Source organism: Aptenodytes forsteri, unplaced genomic scaffold, assembly GCF_000699145.1.
Source record: "Aptenodytes forsteri isolate BGI_AS27 unplaced genomic scaffold, ASM69914v1 Scaffold528, whole genome shotgun sequence".
Lineage (NCBI taxonomy): Eukaryota > Metazoa > Chordata > Aves > Sphenisciformes > Spheniscidae > Aptenodytes > Aptenodytes forsteri.
Window position 1 is genome coordinate 323,926 of NW_008794881.1, and position 15,721 is coordinate 339,646.

General features: G+C 40.4%; 1 protein-coding gene across 1 annotated transcript in view; it reads left to right on the plus strand.

Annotated features, from left to right (window-relative positions):
* Positions 1-15,721, plus strand: part of SFMBT1 (Scm-like with four mbt domains 1) — a 33,604-nt gene that overhangs the window by 3,139 nt on the left and 14,744 nt on the right. The window contains exons 2-8 of the mRNA XM_009274679.1: positions 3,318-3,412; positions 8,602-8,842; positions 9,294-9,382; positions 10,314-10,560; positions 12,096-12,193; positions 13,268-13,369; positions 14,611-14,761. Of these exons, the coding sequence (XP_009272954.1) occupies positions 3,318-3,412; positions 8,602-8,842; positions 9,294-9,382; positions 10,314-10,560; positions 12,096-12,193; positions 13,268-13,369; positions 14,611-14,761 (1,023 nt within the window). The remainder of the gene's footprint in view (positions 1-3,317; positions 3,413-8,601; positions 8,843-9,293; positions 9,383-10,313; positions 10,561-12,095; positions 12,194-13,267; positions 13,370-14,610; positions 14,762-15,721) is intronic.

Genomic DNA, 15,721 nt, shown 5'->3' on the forward strand with positions numbered 1-15,721 from the left:
TGCATGCCACAATTAAAAAACTAAGTTACTGCTTTCACTATGAAACCTCGCACAGCATTTTTGCTTGGAGCTTCATTCAATGAGCTTTTCATGTTCCGCATTGATTCAGTAAGTGCTGTGCTAAATAACTTGGAATGCTGTGGCAGGGCTGTGTATGAGAAGCAGCAGATAGATTTGTTAAATCCTATAGCTAAGCACGGCCCTCAGCTGCGTCAGCCTCCTAAAGGAAGGAAAGCACCTGAACTCCCCAGCTCTGTGTGCTCAGTGGTTGAAGTGTGAGGCTAATCACCTAGTCTCATTTAATTCTAAAACCTTAGTAAAGTGTAAATGCAAGCTGAGTTGAACTCTTATGAATGAATGGAACAGCAAAAGTTCAGGGTGCTTTTTTAAAAAGTTTTAAAAAAAAACAACCCTCTGACTCAATGAAACTCCCTAAAATAAAGCAGGAAGAGTATTACATTTGCAGTGAGTGTTAGGCAGGAATTTGTGATATTCCCTCCCCGACATGTGAAAAATGAGTTGCCAGAGAGCTTCTGGGTGTGCTGGTAAGATTTGGGCACTGTACAGTACAAAGCAATCTGAGCCCTTCTCACCACAGCGTAGAGCCGGAAGGAAACGGCTCTTTTGGATATGAAAACATATAGGCTGCAGAGACCTGGAGTAACAAAGTGGAGTGACAAAGGACCTGTGGTAACTGATCCAGTTGGGAACTGGTTTTAACCGTAGTTAGAGGCAAAAGGGTAGCTGGAGCAGCATGCAAACTGGCTTTCTCAGGAGCTCCTTGTAGCAATTAAGTGGCAACATAAGTTACTAATTGACCCTTTCAGTGTGTTAAGTGACCTGTGCCTCATTTAAGGAGCTTAACTGCCCTTTAGACAGTTATCTGATGATAACACGTTATTGAAGACTTGATGCTGCAAGCGGCTTGGTAAAGAGCACGGCTGGAAAGCCTCAAGATCCGTGTACTATTCCCAGGTCGAGCTACTTGGCTTTCAAACTTGTTAAAAAGCACGGAGCAGTCACGTTGCTTTGTGTTTCTCTTCAAACAGGAATGCATTAGACATTACAAATAGTGCTTTTTACATACAAAGTGCTTTTTGGAGTTGGATGAAAGTGGGATTGTTGCTGCTGTTTAGCAGCCGGGTGCTTTTCAGGGGAAAAAGGTGAGCTGGCTTCCTCTAGGCAGGAGAAAAAACAGACAAAGTTCGCTCTTGGTTTTCACTGACCATAGGTGTGTTCGAGCTGATGTTTCTTCCCACTTTGGTTCTGCAGCTGTGAACTTAAGCATTTTTATGGTTCTATTAAAGTAAAATGCTGTTTTAATGACTTAAGAAATCTTAATCTGTTTTAATAACATTTTGCAATGGAATTACATTTTTCTTAGAATGACTTGCAGCCAAAGCTTTGATCAGCTCCACCCTAATTTGCAAACAGCTGTGGTCTGTGCCTTATCCTCTTTATTCCCTGAAAAAATTTTAAATAAAATTAATTACTTTTGTCCTTCTCTAGGTCTATTTCTTCAGTAAGTTAAAAATTATCCCCTAAAAGTGATGGTTATATTCAAGCTCTGAATTTTTTGAGCTCTGAGGCTCATGAAAGGCCAATATAACCAACTGTGGTTGCTTAAAAATAGCAAAATGAAATTGGGTTTGGGAGAGATACGAGCTGCCTTTAAAACAGATACTGTAATCAGCAAACAAAAGCTAACTGAATATACGTTTCTGAATTTGGGGAAATGGTAATTCCTAGAATTACAATGAAAAGTCAAATATGAGCTTAACAATCAGTTTGAAGATAAAATGAACGTACTTTACACTCAAGACTTGTAGATGATTTAACATAGCTTAGACTTTTGGGCAAATATTTGCCCCTCTCTGTTTGAGGACTAAGAACTGTTGTGGAGCATACTTAGCAGGTTGTCAGCATGTCCACGGGTCTGATAAGGACATGTAATAGTACTTCATTCATTTTTTTTGGACATGTAATGTTTCCTACTCAAGCTACTACTCCTTGAAAGAACAGTTGCCACCTGTCCTAGGAATAGCTGAGTGTGTAGGAAATGTTGGTGTCCTATAACCTTTGCTGAGCTCTCCTGGTGCTTGTGATATGCAGAGATTTCTCTGTTTTCAAATATAAACAAGGTATCAGGTTTCCTGGTACTGAGAGATGGAAATCTCTCGTGTTCATTCATAAAGACAGCTATGGTGCAGATGGTAGAATCGGTCTGAAAGTGAAAATAAAAAGCTTTACTTTTATGTCATGTCACTGCCATCCCATTTTGCGGCTGAACCTGAAGCTGTAGTTTGCGTGTTGAGGTTAAAAATGGTGCTTACATGAGGTGGGACCCTCGCTGGTCACTCCACACTGTGCCTGCAGGAAAAATATAATGTGTCTGCGTGCTGAACTAAGGTTGGATTTCAGGTCCGCTATTGTGTTGGCTGTGGCATCTTTTCAGCAGAGCGGGTTACACGTTGGAGAAAAAGGGAATAGGAGGGGAGCAGGGAAGTGAGCCGAGAACTGAAGGGGAGACAGGGGCTGGGGGACAGGCTTGACAATAATAATAGAAAATCTGACTAATTGGTAGTGTGGCTCACTACAGCTGCGTGCTTCCTTAACAGCCTAAGTGAGTTTTGAACTGTGGCTTGAGTGGTTTTAGCGCATTTTTGCTTTAAATGCATCCAGAAATGAGATTTTCTTAGTCTAAAGAAGCTGTTACACCTTATGAGCTGTTTTTTTTTTAAAGTGACTAACTTGAGTGTTCTTGATTTCAGTTGTGTCTCAAGCTGTTTTCTTTAGAACTACCCTGAATCCTCTATGCTTTTGTTGTTTTATATCATCTAAATAAATACTATCTAACTTAGAAAAGAGGAGAGTCATATTGGTTTTTTTGTTTGGTTTTTTTTTTTTTTTAGTCAGTCTTTTCAAACCTCTTACTATTGGTATTGCCATTTCCTGGATGGTTTTTAATTTAATACACTGACAGTCCGGTGTGCCCAGAGTTTTGAGTCTCTTATATTTGTTGATACAAATACAGAACTCTTCTGCCTGTGTTGTCCTCTCACAAATTTTAAACAATTTGTGCTTAACCAAAATCTTCAAAATCTCACTATTTTTCAGACCAGATCCAACTTAAAGCGCCCTTCACATACAAAGAAAGGCTAAATAGTGTTGTCTGTGTGTTGAAATGTATAATGAAGTTCACTGCACACTTCTGTACTCAGTCATTTGGAATTGAAGCAGGTTTTGCCATAGTGCTTAGTAACCTAAAACTTAAGCTGACAGGTTGCTAAACAGGAGGTGTTTGGCTTCTCTTCCAGATGCTGGTTCCAGTGTGGAAGAAATGGAATTCAATTGGGATGAGTATCTAGAAGACACAGGAGCAACTGCAGCCCCCCATGGGTCTTTTAAACATGTGAGTAAGGGAGTGTGTGTTTACTTACCATCTCCTACATTGTTTTTTTGATACACTGAATGATTAGGGTTTCTTTGTATGAGTTGATGCTCTCAAATCTGGAAGACTAGCTAGAATCAAGTTTCTTAGAGTAATGAGAAATGAGGAATTTCACCTTTTTATTATTGTTTCTCGTCTTCCTCTCTGTACGTAGCACAGGGTAATCCCCTGCACAAGTGCTAAAAGTTAAGGGACTCCTAGTCTTTTCTGCATCAGAAGATAAGCTTGATTTTTCTCATGAAGCCCAAACTGGCCAGTCTCTTTCTCCTTTTGGTGATTGCTACTGGACAACCGCTATGGAGGAGCTAGCTTTAGAAAGTTGGTGGCATAGTTCTTGAACAGCAGAGTTCAAGTGTGCTCTCAAAGAAGGTTTTAATGGTGGCTCTCAAGGAGGCCAAGGAGAAAATAATAGCTCTGCCAAACACTTGACTGTAGTAGTTAGAAAACTGATTAGGATAATTGTCGATCACAGGCTTGATGGATAGGATGAAGTCTTGATAAGCCCTTGTCTTTGCCCTTGGATGTCTTTAATCAAATGTTTGTTGGTAAAATCCTTGAGTGCACTGTCCCATTGGGTGAGATCTGAATGTGAAGTCTGCTGCCTTGTACAGGGTCATCACTGAAGGTGAGCTGTATAGAGCTGGTTTCCAAACCTCTTGGATGTCTTCCAACAATTGAAGCACCTTCCAGGCTGGCAGCCTGTATCCTTATCCAACTCTTTATTAAAGTTACTATTTAATAGTCTTTCAAAGACTGGCTGTGGGTCTTTTACCATGGCAGTGAGGGTAGTGACTCGTGTGTGGCAGCACACTCCGTGGTGCTCAGGCTTTCGGGTCCAGTAGAGGAGACATAAATTGGCAGGAAAACAAACTGAGGTCTGTTCGTGAAGGATCACAAAGCATTTTGAGTCCAAAGGTAACCTGCAGAAGTGCAAAACATTAAAGAATCTATTAAAATATGGCAGGGGGGGTAGTAGTAAAGATGCACAGTAAACATAGACTTCGCAGAGGCTCTCCCACACACTGGGATGTAATTGTAAGCTTTTCAAAATAAACTTTCAGGTATCTCGTTTCTGAAGAGGAGAAGCCTGTGCTTGCTTTGTTTTTCCTTAGTGTACTAAGGCTCTAGTGAGAGCAAGCTTACTCGTGAAGGATCACAAAGCATTTTGAGTCCAAAGGTAACCTGCAGAAGTGCAAAACATTAAAGAATCTATTAAAATATGGCAGTTGTGTTAGTAGTAAAGATGCACAGTAAACATAGACTTCGCAGAGGCTCTCCCACACACTGGGATGTAATTGTAAGCTTTTTGTTCAAAATAAACTTTCAGGTATCTCGTTTCTGAAGAGGAGAAGCCTGTGCTTGCTTTGTTTTTCCTTAGTGTACTAAGGCTCTAGTGAGAGCAAGCTTACTCAGAGTGGTGGTGTCCATTCAGCCCACATTGAGGGAGCAGTATGGAATCAGAGCAATGGCATTTTGCAGTAGTGCGAGGAGCAGTCTGTCTGCTCCTCTGATGTGGTTTCCCTTATGTGATCTCTGTTAAAGAAGCTTGCTATCATAGCTTGGACATTATACAAACTAATTGTAATGCCAGCTTTACAGTGGTGGCCAACTGAATTCACGTTGGAGCTATATTTTGTTAATCAGCAGGAGACATGTTTTGAATGACTTTGTTACCCCTGCACTGCACTCTTTGCCAACTCAGCTGTGTCAAACAAGAGGTCTGATTGCTGTGGCCATCGTCAGTAAAAATACAAATAGGTTTAAAAAAAAATCCACATTTTTAATTATTGTTATTCCCTATGTGTGTAGAACACGGTGCAGTTTTGCTGGTGCAGGTAACGTCGTGGAGAGTGCTTTAGTGAGTAGGTGTGGGCAAAGCCTAGCTGTGTCGCCCAGTCCTTTTCTGCTGCATTGGGTGCCCTCTCGTGGGCAGCACGGTGGAGGAGCTGCACTTGGTGAGCTTGGCTGGCCACATTCCGCACTCTGGCACGGGGAGCTGGCTGGGGACTTGGGGTGCCAGGAGCGCTGCGCAGGGGGTCATGAATGAGCATGAAAATAGATGCCTGCGTGTTCAGGAGGGGAATTGCCAGGCATTTGCTAGCAGGGTTCCCTTAGAATTTGTCTGGAGGCCAATTTTGGTGTTCTCTGTAATAAGCTTGGCATAAAATTTTGGAAAGTTAATGCTGACACCGAATTGACAAGCAGAGAGAGGAGCATATTTACAGCAGCGTCATATCACCTAGATCTTGCTGTTAATAGAAATTCAATAGTGCAAGGTCACGTGCTAAGGATTTCTGCTGTCCGTTAGAAGGTAATGGTTTGGAAAAGGTAGAGGAGAACCTCAGTGCCTCCCAGTGGATAGTGACAGTCTGTCTGTGTGACGAAGCCTTAAAAAAATGTTGGTGTGATTCCAGGATACATCAGGTGAGAGATTTTCAGTTGAGAGCATAAAGGCAGTGATGTCTCCGTGCTAGCAACTGCTGGTCCCTCTGGCTGGAATCTGTGCAGTGCTAGTTGCTTGACTAGAATGACATATTTTTATAATCTACCATCAGGAGAGCTAAGAGAGAGCGGAAAAAAACTAAGCTGAACAATAATATTGGCACAAGAGCAAATGGGCATGTATAAATAACTAAATTAGTTAATATAAACAAATTTTAGATGGAAGCTTAAGGTTTTTCTTTGGTTCTTTTTAAATATCGGAGTAGTGAGACTGTGACCAGCCTCCCATTATGAGTGGTGGGTGAGAAATACCTAACCCACATTGTAGGAGAGTGCATGGTCAGGTTAAGAACTTGTAATCCATGATTCAACAGCCTGTGTTAGCAAAGAACTAGACTTGCTGATGGGAGAGAGGACTTTTTTGTATTTGTATGCTTATACTAATTCTGAAAGTTTTGCTCTTACTATGAGCAAGATGCATTGGAAAATGTAAGCTACTTCCTCAAATTAAGCGTGTTCTAATGTTTAATTTATTTGCATTTTAAAAATTAAACAATATTGAGATCAAAGTGACTGTTTTGCCTACAATCTAGCAGGAAAAAGAGCTTACCAAAAACCTGGAGTTGGACTGGATGCCAGTGCTGTCATCCCACCCTAAGTCTAAATACACTTTCTCTAGAACTGTTGAATGCTCTTTTTTAATTCCTTTCTGCAACTTATATATGTGTGTAACTTATTTTTAATACCTGTTTAGTGTTCAACGTCATCTGAACACATGTATTTGCTATGTGTTCTTGCATGCTGTTAGTACTTTTTGTCTGTTCTTTATCATTACCTCCCTTCTGAGCTGAGTCAGATCCCCAGGTCTGACCTGTGACATGGCACAAAACAGGGGGATAGTACTTGATGGGAAGGAGGGACCAGGGGTCGGAGCTGCCTAAGCAGTGCTGTTGCTAGCCGCTTGTGGACATCTCAGCTTGCCATATGTGCAGCAGGAAGCTGCCGCTCTCAGACCCGCTGCTCCAAAGAAAATACTCTCAGAGCTTCTGCAGCACCTCCTGCGAGCCAGTCTGCTCAGTGAGCCAGCCTAAAGAAACTAAGTTTTGTGCTTCAAACTGCTTAGTGTTGTCGTCTTGCCCAGCTGCCAGGAGAGGGTGCTAACTTCTTGGTCTCTGCTGTATCCACCGGGGAACTTAAGTGATGGTGTTTGAAAAATGCACCTGACTTCAGGGAAAACTCCATCTGTTCCTGTTGGTTTCGTTGATGCAGCTCTCTCCGCCGGGAGGCTTTGCTGAAAGTTTGGGCATAGAGAGCTGCACAGATTTTCCAATTCCTCAGACTTCGTGTCGAGCTCATGGCTTTTCTTTCAGGAATCAGAATATGAAGTCTTTAATAATAGCTCTTCAGCAAGGCAACTGTCTTTTTGAAGAGATGACCTCTGTAAGAGATGACCTCTGTACTATCACTTCAAAACGTCTGCAGGTATTGGGTCCTGCTGATTTTGTTCTTAAGAAGGGTTTTCTCTACGTGAAGGGTATTAACGTAAAGGATGTGAACAGTTAATAGAGGCATATGCTTTTCTTCCTGATGTGGTTCTCTTAGTTTTATTTTTAGCAAATCAGTATGTGCTGGCTGATGAGACTATAATAGCTATGGCAGTTACTGAACCGTCAGTGCAGAACTGGTAATAAATAACCCAGAAAATATCTACTGCATCTGCATCATACTGAAAGCCTTTCTTGCAGTTGATTCAAAGAGGAAATGGAACCTGGAACCACTTAAGAAAGAAAACACCAGTTACATTCAGCTGAGAACAGGGGATCGACATGTTAGATTTTTAATTAAGACCGAGGCCGTGGAATTAAGCGTAGCTCAGAAATGTACCGTAGTGAGAGCGGAACAGGGTCCTTTTGCTCTTTCAGGAGTGTTTGAGCTGGGAGAAGTTAGGGTTACTTTAAGTTAGGAAACTTAATGTTTTGCTTTCTCTTTTTATGTTTTTTATGTTTACGCTTCAGTATCTGAGTAGTGTGCAGTCAGATTCCTCACCTGCACACAACACACTCATACACACAGAGCACACAGTATTGGGAGCTTTATTGTTGTCAAAGCATGAGTTCACTGAAGAACATACGCTGTTTATGTTTTATGCGATTTATGTAATAATGCTACATAGGGAATTATTTAGGTTCTTGGATAGAGACACTAAAATTCCTTATTCTGCAATTTGTGCAGATTCATGCCTTCTTAAATGAGCATGGCGGAAGAGACAGTGATATCATTATCTAAAGCACGTGTATGTACTTTAAACAGGCTTTTTGTCCAAAGAGGTTGAAAAACATAGTTTAACACAAAAAGTCAAAGTTGTGTTGCTGAGTTAGACCTTTGGTTTTGCCTAGCTTGACAGCCCAGCTGTGAGTCGGAAAGCTTTTCAGTGGTGACTGAGGTATTGTCCAGGGCAGGAAGATGAATTGCAAGATAATGATTTAAGGTTGAAAAGATACTCTGAAATGCAAAGGAGATTTCATTAATGATGATTCTGCATACATTCCAGTTTGGGTCATGTAATGTGATGAACTTTTTTTCCCTGAAGAGACTGGATAGCATTTGGCTTGAGGTTTTTTGCTAATGAACGTGTCTAAATGGTTCCCCCTGTTGTTCCATGGAGTTTCTGGGAGGTGCTCAAATGTGATGATCTTCTTCCTCTTCAGGTGGATACAAGTTTGCAGAACGGTTTTGCCCCTGGTATGAAGCTAGAAGTTGCTGTCAAGTCTGACCAGAACACCTATTGGGTAGCCACCATCATTACTACCTGTGGGCAGCTGCTCCTCTTGCGCTATGATGGTTACGGGGAAGACCGCAAAGCTGACTTTTGGTGTGATATCATGACAGCTGATTTACACCCCATTGGCTGGTGTGAGCAGAACAAGAAGATTCTCAAAGTGCCTGAAGGTATTGGCTCCGTATGCAGAAGCGGGGAGTACATACAAAAGTATGCTTTTGTCCTTTGTAAGCCTGGCAGGTAGTCTTCATAATTGCTGTTATGCGCAGGTGGTGTTGCTGTGATGACAAGTTGAGGTTGTCTGCCATGTTCTTCTGAAATCCTGTGACTTAGAGTAGGAGGTTGCTCTTTCACCAGAGAGGATTTAACTCAATTTCAGAGTTGGACTTATTTTTACAGAGGCTTGTGGTTATCTTAATCATCATCCACCAAATTCTACTGCTTTGTCATTTCCATTAAAGATTTTGTTGTTGTTTTGTTTCTTCTTTTAAGGTGTTACTGGTGAGTGTGTGGCAGATTCTTGTGAATTAGGCAGTGCAAGAGCGTGGTAATGTCTTGTTGTCTGAATGATCTTTAACTGGCAGGAAGAATCACAGCCTTTCTTCTTCACTTTTCACTTAGGTATCAAGGACAAGATACCTGACCAGGAGGAATTCCTTCAGCGGGAGCTGAAAGGAGCATGCAGTGCTCCTGCTAACCTGCTGGAGGGGGTAAGTGCTGCAATGTGCTGCATCTTGGGTTTTGTCTTGGTTTTCCCCTTTGTCATTAAGGGAACTACTGTTCAGATTGTCAGTTCAATTCCTTTTTTAAGTTTAGGGAGCATTGTAGTATGCTGCTGACCTTAAAGTTCCACTCTCTAGTGCTTCCTATTTACAGTGTTTGATTTTGATAGTGTTGTCCTGAAACATATCTGTCACTGCAGGTTTGGGCTGTTCATTAATGCTATCAAAAGAAAAACCTTTTTCAAACTCCCTTAGGTTTCAGTCTTCCTCCTGTTCTGCTCATCCTTCATGCAGCTCTAAGGAAATAATCCTTTCTTTATCTAGCTTTCATGTTGTCCCCTTCATCAGTTGACTCCTTTCACTGTTTTTTTTAAATTTATTTTTTTACTAATGGGCAGGTTATTGTTTCACTTAAATCTTGCATCTTTGCTAGTGAAGAACCAAATTTTTATCCCCTCCTCTGTACTTAAAACAATATTTGCACCGTGTATCAGTGCATGGTTGTAAAGTACAGAACATAGTTTTTTGAAAAATGCTATTGACGTCTTCTTTACAACTAACATTTTTACCTTTGTATCTTTTCTGTCTAGTCATCTTTGTATGCTAGATGACTCAGTTTTAGAAAGACATTATTCATGTTTCTTTCAAACCTTGAATATATAAGTGATAATGCTTCTGAAAATGATGAGGAGGACTTAAGTGAAACGTGTGACTGTATCTACAGGCAGTGCAGAAGCTCTGATGCAAGCACCAGTGATTCTAAACATTGTCATTTCTGTTGTCCTGTGTTAGTAAGGGACCTGTATTTCTTTACTTCTGTATTCATACTTTACTTATGCAAAAAGAATGTGTATAAAGAAGTGGAAGTATGGGATTTGTTTTGGTCTGTTGTACAGAATAATTTGTGTTCTTTTTGTAGCTTCACAGAGGGAAAAATCCGTTGGATCTCATTGCGCCAGGCTCCCGACTAGAACTGCAAAACGTTCGGGATTCCCTGGAAGCCTGGATAGTCAATGTGGTAGAAAATGTTGGTGGGAGACTTAAATTGCGATATGAAGGGCTGGAGGATTCTGACAGATTTGACCAATGGATATTCTACTTGGACCCTTTCCTTCATCAAGTGGGGTGGGCAGCTCAGCATGGATATAGCCTCCAACCACCTTCAGGTACTTCAAAACATACCTCTTTTATATGGTGATCAGAGGCTAGAGAATACTGCTGCTGCTTTGGTGCTCTAAATCTGCCTTCTGGACGCATATGGTCAGTGTGTGATCTGACAAATATTGTACCTAATGAAATGTAAGTGAAAACACCAGTAAATAGTCCTACAGGACTTTTCACCCACTCATTCAAAAGTTGCTAAATGGTTTTCGCTGTCAAAACTTTCCACCTGTTTGTGGAAAGGGAGGAGCTGAAGGAATTCCTTCATGGTTATTATAGCTGAAGGGATTGCCTTCATGGTTATTTTTGGTAGGTTTGTATCCTGGGCGGGAGGAAAGTCATCTGTTTTTGAAGCACTGCTCAACAGGAGCTTTTGCAGCTGGGACTCCAAGTGCACTGGGCTAAATAAGGCCTTGTCTAAGGAGATGTTACCTGGATATGAAAATGTCCTTAAAAATGGGTGCCCAGGGAATGAGTGTGTGGAAGCGGAGGCAGAGGGTGGGACAGATTACCATGTTTTCCAGGCACGTGCATGTCAGGGTGGGTCATCAAAGAAGTGGGCATAAAATGGCTGAAACACAAATAGATTGCTTATGAGCTGAGCAGTGATGTAACACATTTCCTGGTGAGGAGAAACCTTGGCATAAAACTAGAAAATGTTGAGCATTTACCCTAAAGCCTTTCTGCAAAGCCAGGTGTGTACATCTAAGGTTCTGGCACACTCTGTGCTATTAGTTGGGGAAGTTCAGGTTGTTTAGAACAGTTGTTTTTGTTGTGTGTTATTTTAATGTTTTCCCCTTACAGCAAGAGGAAATCATACTGAGGAAAACAAAACAATTTCTGTTGAAATGACTGAGCATACTGCCTTTGCTAGTGCTTGACCAATCTCTGCTGAAATCAGGATTGTGAACAGGGAGATGCCAAATCACTGACAGAAACGAGGCGGGTGGATTCCGCAGCACTATTTAAGTGAATAATGGCTTTTAAAAATATTGGTTAGCTACTAGACTTGTTTCGTTTTTATGTAAGAGCCTTTGATATACTCACAGGCTTGACTTCAGGGATCCTTTGTGCGTGATGGCATTGGTACAAGTAGTTCCTCTTCTATCAGAGAGGTGTGTGGTCTGCAATTACAGATGCCAAAAGAGTAACTTACGCAACTGGGACAGAATTGTGGGACATTTATTGAACTTTTTGTTTGCTTAAGCATAAAACAGACTAGCGTTATCCAGGTAGGATTTGTTTTCTGGTCATACATTTCTCCAGAAGTTTTCCTCGGTGTTGATGTGACCTCCTTTTTCTCAGAAAAACTAGACTGGGCAGCATATGGGTGATACTGCTGCTTGACTTCAGTCCCTTTTTGTAATACATCCAAGTGTCTAAGAAAACAGTAAGTTTTTAAGAAGGAAGGTATTTGCACAGATTCTGAACAGATGTGAATTTAGCACTTGGAGGAGCACAAATCAAACTGTGTTTTCTGAGGGAAAAGAGGAAGAAAGAAGATGACTTCATTCACTGTTTTCCTTTCTTTTTACTCAAGCCATTAGGTCCTTGAAGAGTGAAGCAGATTGGCAAGAGATCCTGAAGAAGGTGAAAGAAGAGGAAGAGGAGTCATCAGTTCCTACAGATCTCTTTAAGGTAAAGACACAATATGTGTCGTTTAATGCTGTGGATGATATCATGAAAATGCTGTATTCCTAAGAAATGATTCAGGGAAGTCAGTCACTGTTACTGAAACTTCTTAGGCTGTTTTGTTTTGGTTTTTAATTTTTTTTCCTTTGTCTGTTTTAAAAAATCATACTATGATACATTTCTTGTTAAGTTAGACAACACACCTATCACAAGTATGTGAGCCATTAGTTGTCATACTGGGAAAATCCCTGGTTCTGATCCTTTATAATGGCATTTCCGGTTGCTCACCAGCTGGTCTTGTGGATTATTGTCCTTCTAGAGGAGTGCAGGGTTACTGCACTCTCTCTAATCGTGTGAGCACGTTGAAAAGTTTAACGTGTAACACCTAATCTGTGACCTGATAAAGTCACACATGCTGTATAAGGTGTCCTGTTATATCCTGAGTGCAAGCAAATGTTACTAATGACTCTGAATTTAAATATACATGAAATAAAATTAAAAAAAAAAAAAAAAGCCTTGACGTGTTTTGAGAAGTAGGAATGTAAATTTAGTCCTTCAAGTTCTTAGTTCATTTTGCTCAGCTTCATTTGGACCTGTAAGCAGAATAGAACAGGAGATGCTGTTGCTTTTGAATGCATCGGGTCATATACAGGGCAGGATATACATAATTCTGGAGCAGGAACCCTGTTTTGCAGGTTTTTGTTAGGCTGAAAATGGACGCTTTTATAGTTCTCTTTTAAATTAGCTCATGATGAGTGCTGAAGGTTGGGGGGGGGGGGGAATTTTTTTTCTCTTGACTTACCAGACCACCCTGTATTGTGAAATCTTGCTGCTTTGTGGAGAATATCAAAGGAAGAAATCTTTGGGACTCAATTTCCTAAAACTCATAGAAAACTGTCAGTCTCAGAGGGCATAGCTGGCCTTTTCTCTTCGTTATAGAGAGGTTACTGGTACTCCGACATGTTTATTTCTTAGAATGAACTAATTAAAACTGAAGTTATCCTCTTCAGTTGAATTATGTAAGGTACATCTTTTTGATGGAGAAAGGCAGGTAATCGCTCTGATACTTCCATTTTTCAGGATAAACCTGTGATTGGAGTGCATTCATTCTCTGAAGGCATGAAGTTAGAAGCTGTGGACCCAATGGCTCCTTTTGTAATCTCTCCTGCTACAGTTCTCAAGGTACCAGGGTTCTTTAACTTGTCGTGTTAAGATTCAATTCAATTGCTGCTTCTTTTCTCAAATGCTCAGGAAGTTCTCATTAATTGATTATCTTAAAATCTTGAACTAGTTTTCAAATTAAGTATTTTGTATGTCTCCCTTAGGGGACAGGTTGCCAGGAAAAAAAACTTAACTGCTGATGGTGAAGACATTGCATTTGAAAGTAGGGGAAAAGTTCCATAAAGATACAAGCTCAGAAGGTCAAATGGCCGAAATTGTCAAACCCAGAGTTTTAAAATTGGATATAATCCCTCATAATCTGAGTATCTACTTGAAGATGGGTTTTGGGGGTTTGTTTTTGCAAAAGTTAATACCATTACTATGTACAAGCTCTGATGTTTAAGTAGCCTGGTTTTCAAACAAGGGCCTGTACATGGGTTTAAAAGTTGAAATGAGAACTCCCCAACATAAACAGGTTTTGAGCAACTTCTATCTTCCTGTTTTAGTAAACAGGTGAAAGGTTCTAAAGATGGGTTCTAAACAAGGCCTGCTTTGATGTAGTAAACCAAAATGTTGCTGTACAACATAAAACTAGGACATATTTTAAAATCTTTTTTTAATATATTTTCCAGGAACTGTTGCTTTTTCTTTAGGACAGATAGTCTCTCAATACGATATCTTACATTTTGGTGATCTCTCTTTTTTAAACTCTAACATACAGATTCTTCAAATAAGATGCTCGGTTATTACTAAAAAGGTGCAACGAGTTCCAAGCAAAGCAAAATCATTTACTTTTCTTGATATTTTCTTGTCCTGCTCCTAGTTACTTCAGGAGCGTAGTGGTTTTACTTGTGACAGTCCATCCTAGGATACAGTTCAGCCTTGTTGAAATAAGCAGTTTTCTTATTACAGAATGGTAATAAGATCGCAAACTCCAATTTCTCTGCATTTTTCATAAGAAAATTTCATATAGCACTTGATCACCTTATTTTTTAAGTGCTCATACATTGTCTTTTATTATGACTTATTTTTGTTAAGTTTCCAGATAATGCAGAGGATTCTGCTGGTTTATGAATCCCATAGATTCTTTTTTAATTTTTTTTTCTTTTTCTTTTTTTTTTTTTACCCTCACAGTATTTCAAGGTAAAGGGTTTCCATCATGCAATGTTGCTGTTTAAGAAAGTTATCAAAATGGGGGAGAGGGAGCAGTAGATCAGTCTGCTACTTACAAGACCGCATGGTTCTCTTTTGGCTAATTACAGGTATACAATGAAAAATACTTCATGATAGAAATTGATGACTTGAGACCAGAGCATACAACCAGCCAGTCTTACATTTGTCATGTCAACAGTGCTGGTATTTTCCCTGTGCAGTGGAGTCTAAAGAATGGCTTGCATCTCAGTCCCCCACCAGGTATGTTTGTGCAAGCTTGTCATGCTCACTCCTCTTTGAAGGAAGTAGATTGCCAGTCCCCAGAGTGCTATGTTTAGGACAACGCTTCTGCAAAAGAATTACATGTAGTAGCACAAGCAGAGAACAAGAAAGATCAAATTCTGAGAAACGGGAGCTTTGAGTTACTGAAACTGAAGTTTCCTGGGTACATGCCTGGATTTGAGAAGATGACAGTGGCTGGGGATGCTGGTCACACATAAAAACCTGAACACTTGAACGAATGGAGTATGTGTTCCAGGGCTGAAGGCAATGTTGATTTCATCATTAATTAACATGATATCAGGAGCCTGTAGTCTTTGCATTGGATTTTTGCTTCTGGTCAAAATGGAATGTTGTTATCCAATGTCTTATAATATTTTTAGAATATCTTATCACTTAGAAGTTAATGAAGTATTTTTTTCCAAGGACATATCAGGCAAGGTAGCAGATTGCTGAAACATTGCTTCAGGACATCAGGGAATTGGGGAGTGATCCTCAGCTGCTGAAATATTTATGCATTTTCTCAAAATAGAAATGTCAATGGTATGGTGAAACCAGGCACTTAGTACTCTTATTCACCACCACAGAATTCGGAATGTTTCGGTTTAGCTGCTTGTGACATCAGAGGAGCAAAGAGCATAGGATGTTTGTCTCTTGCCTTTTCTTGGGTAAGGTACAAAAAGTGGCTTTGCCTGACCCAACGTTACCTAGAATTTTGCATGTGAAAGATGAAATCTCACTTTCTAGGCATGTGACTGGAGCTGACAAAGATTGTAAGCTTCTCTTCTCGTAGGGCCCCCAGGAATGGTGGGCATTCTGAATTGTCTCAAGCATCCCACTGGTACTGATAAAACTGAGAAAATTAAACAGGTCCTTCTGTGGTTAGGCCCTTTCTGAGGGGTAGTTGGACTTAATGTTTTTAGATTGTCATGTTAATACTAT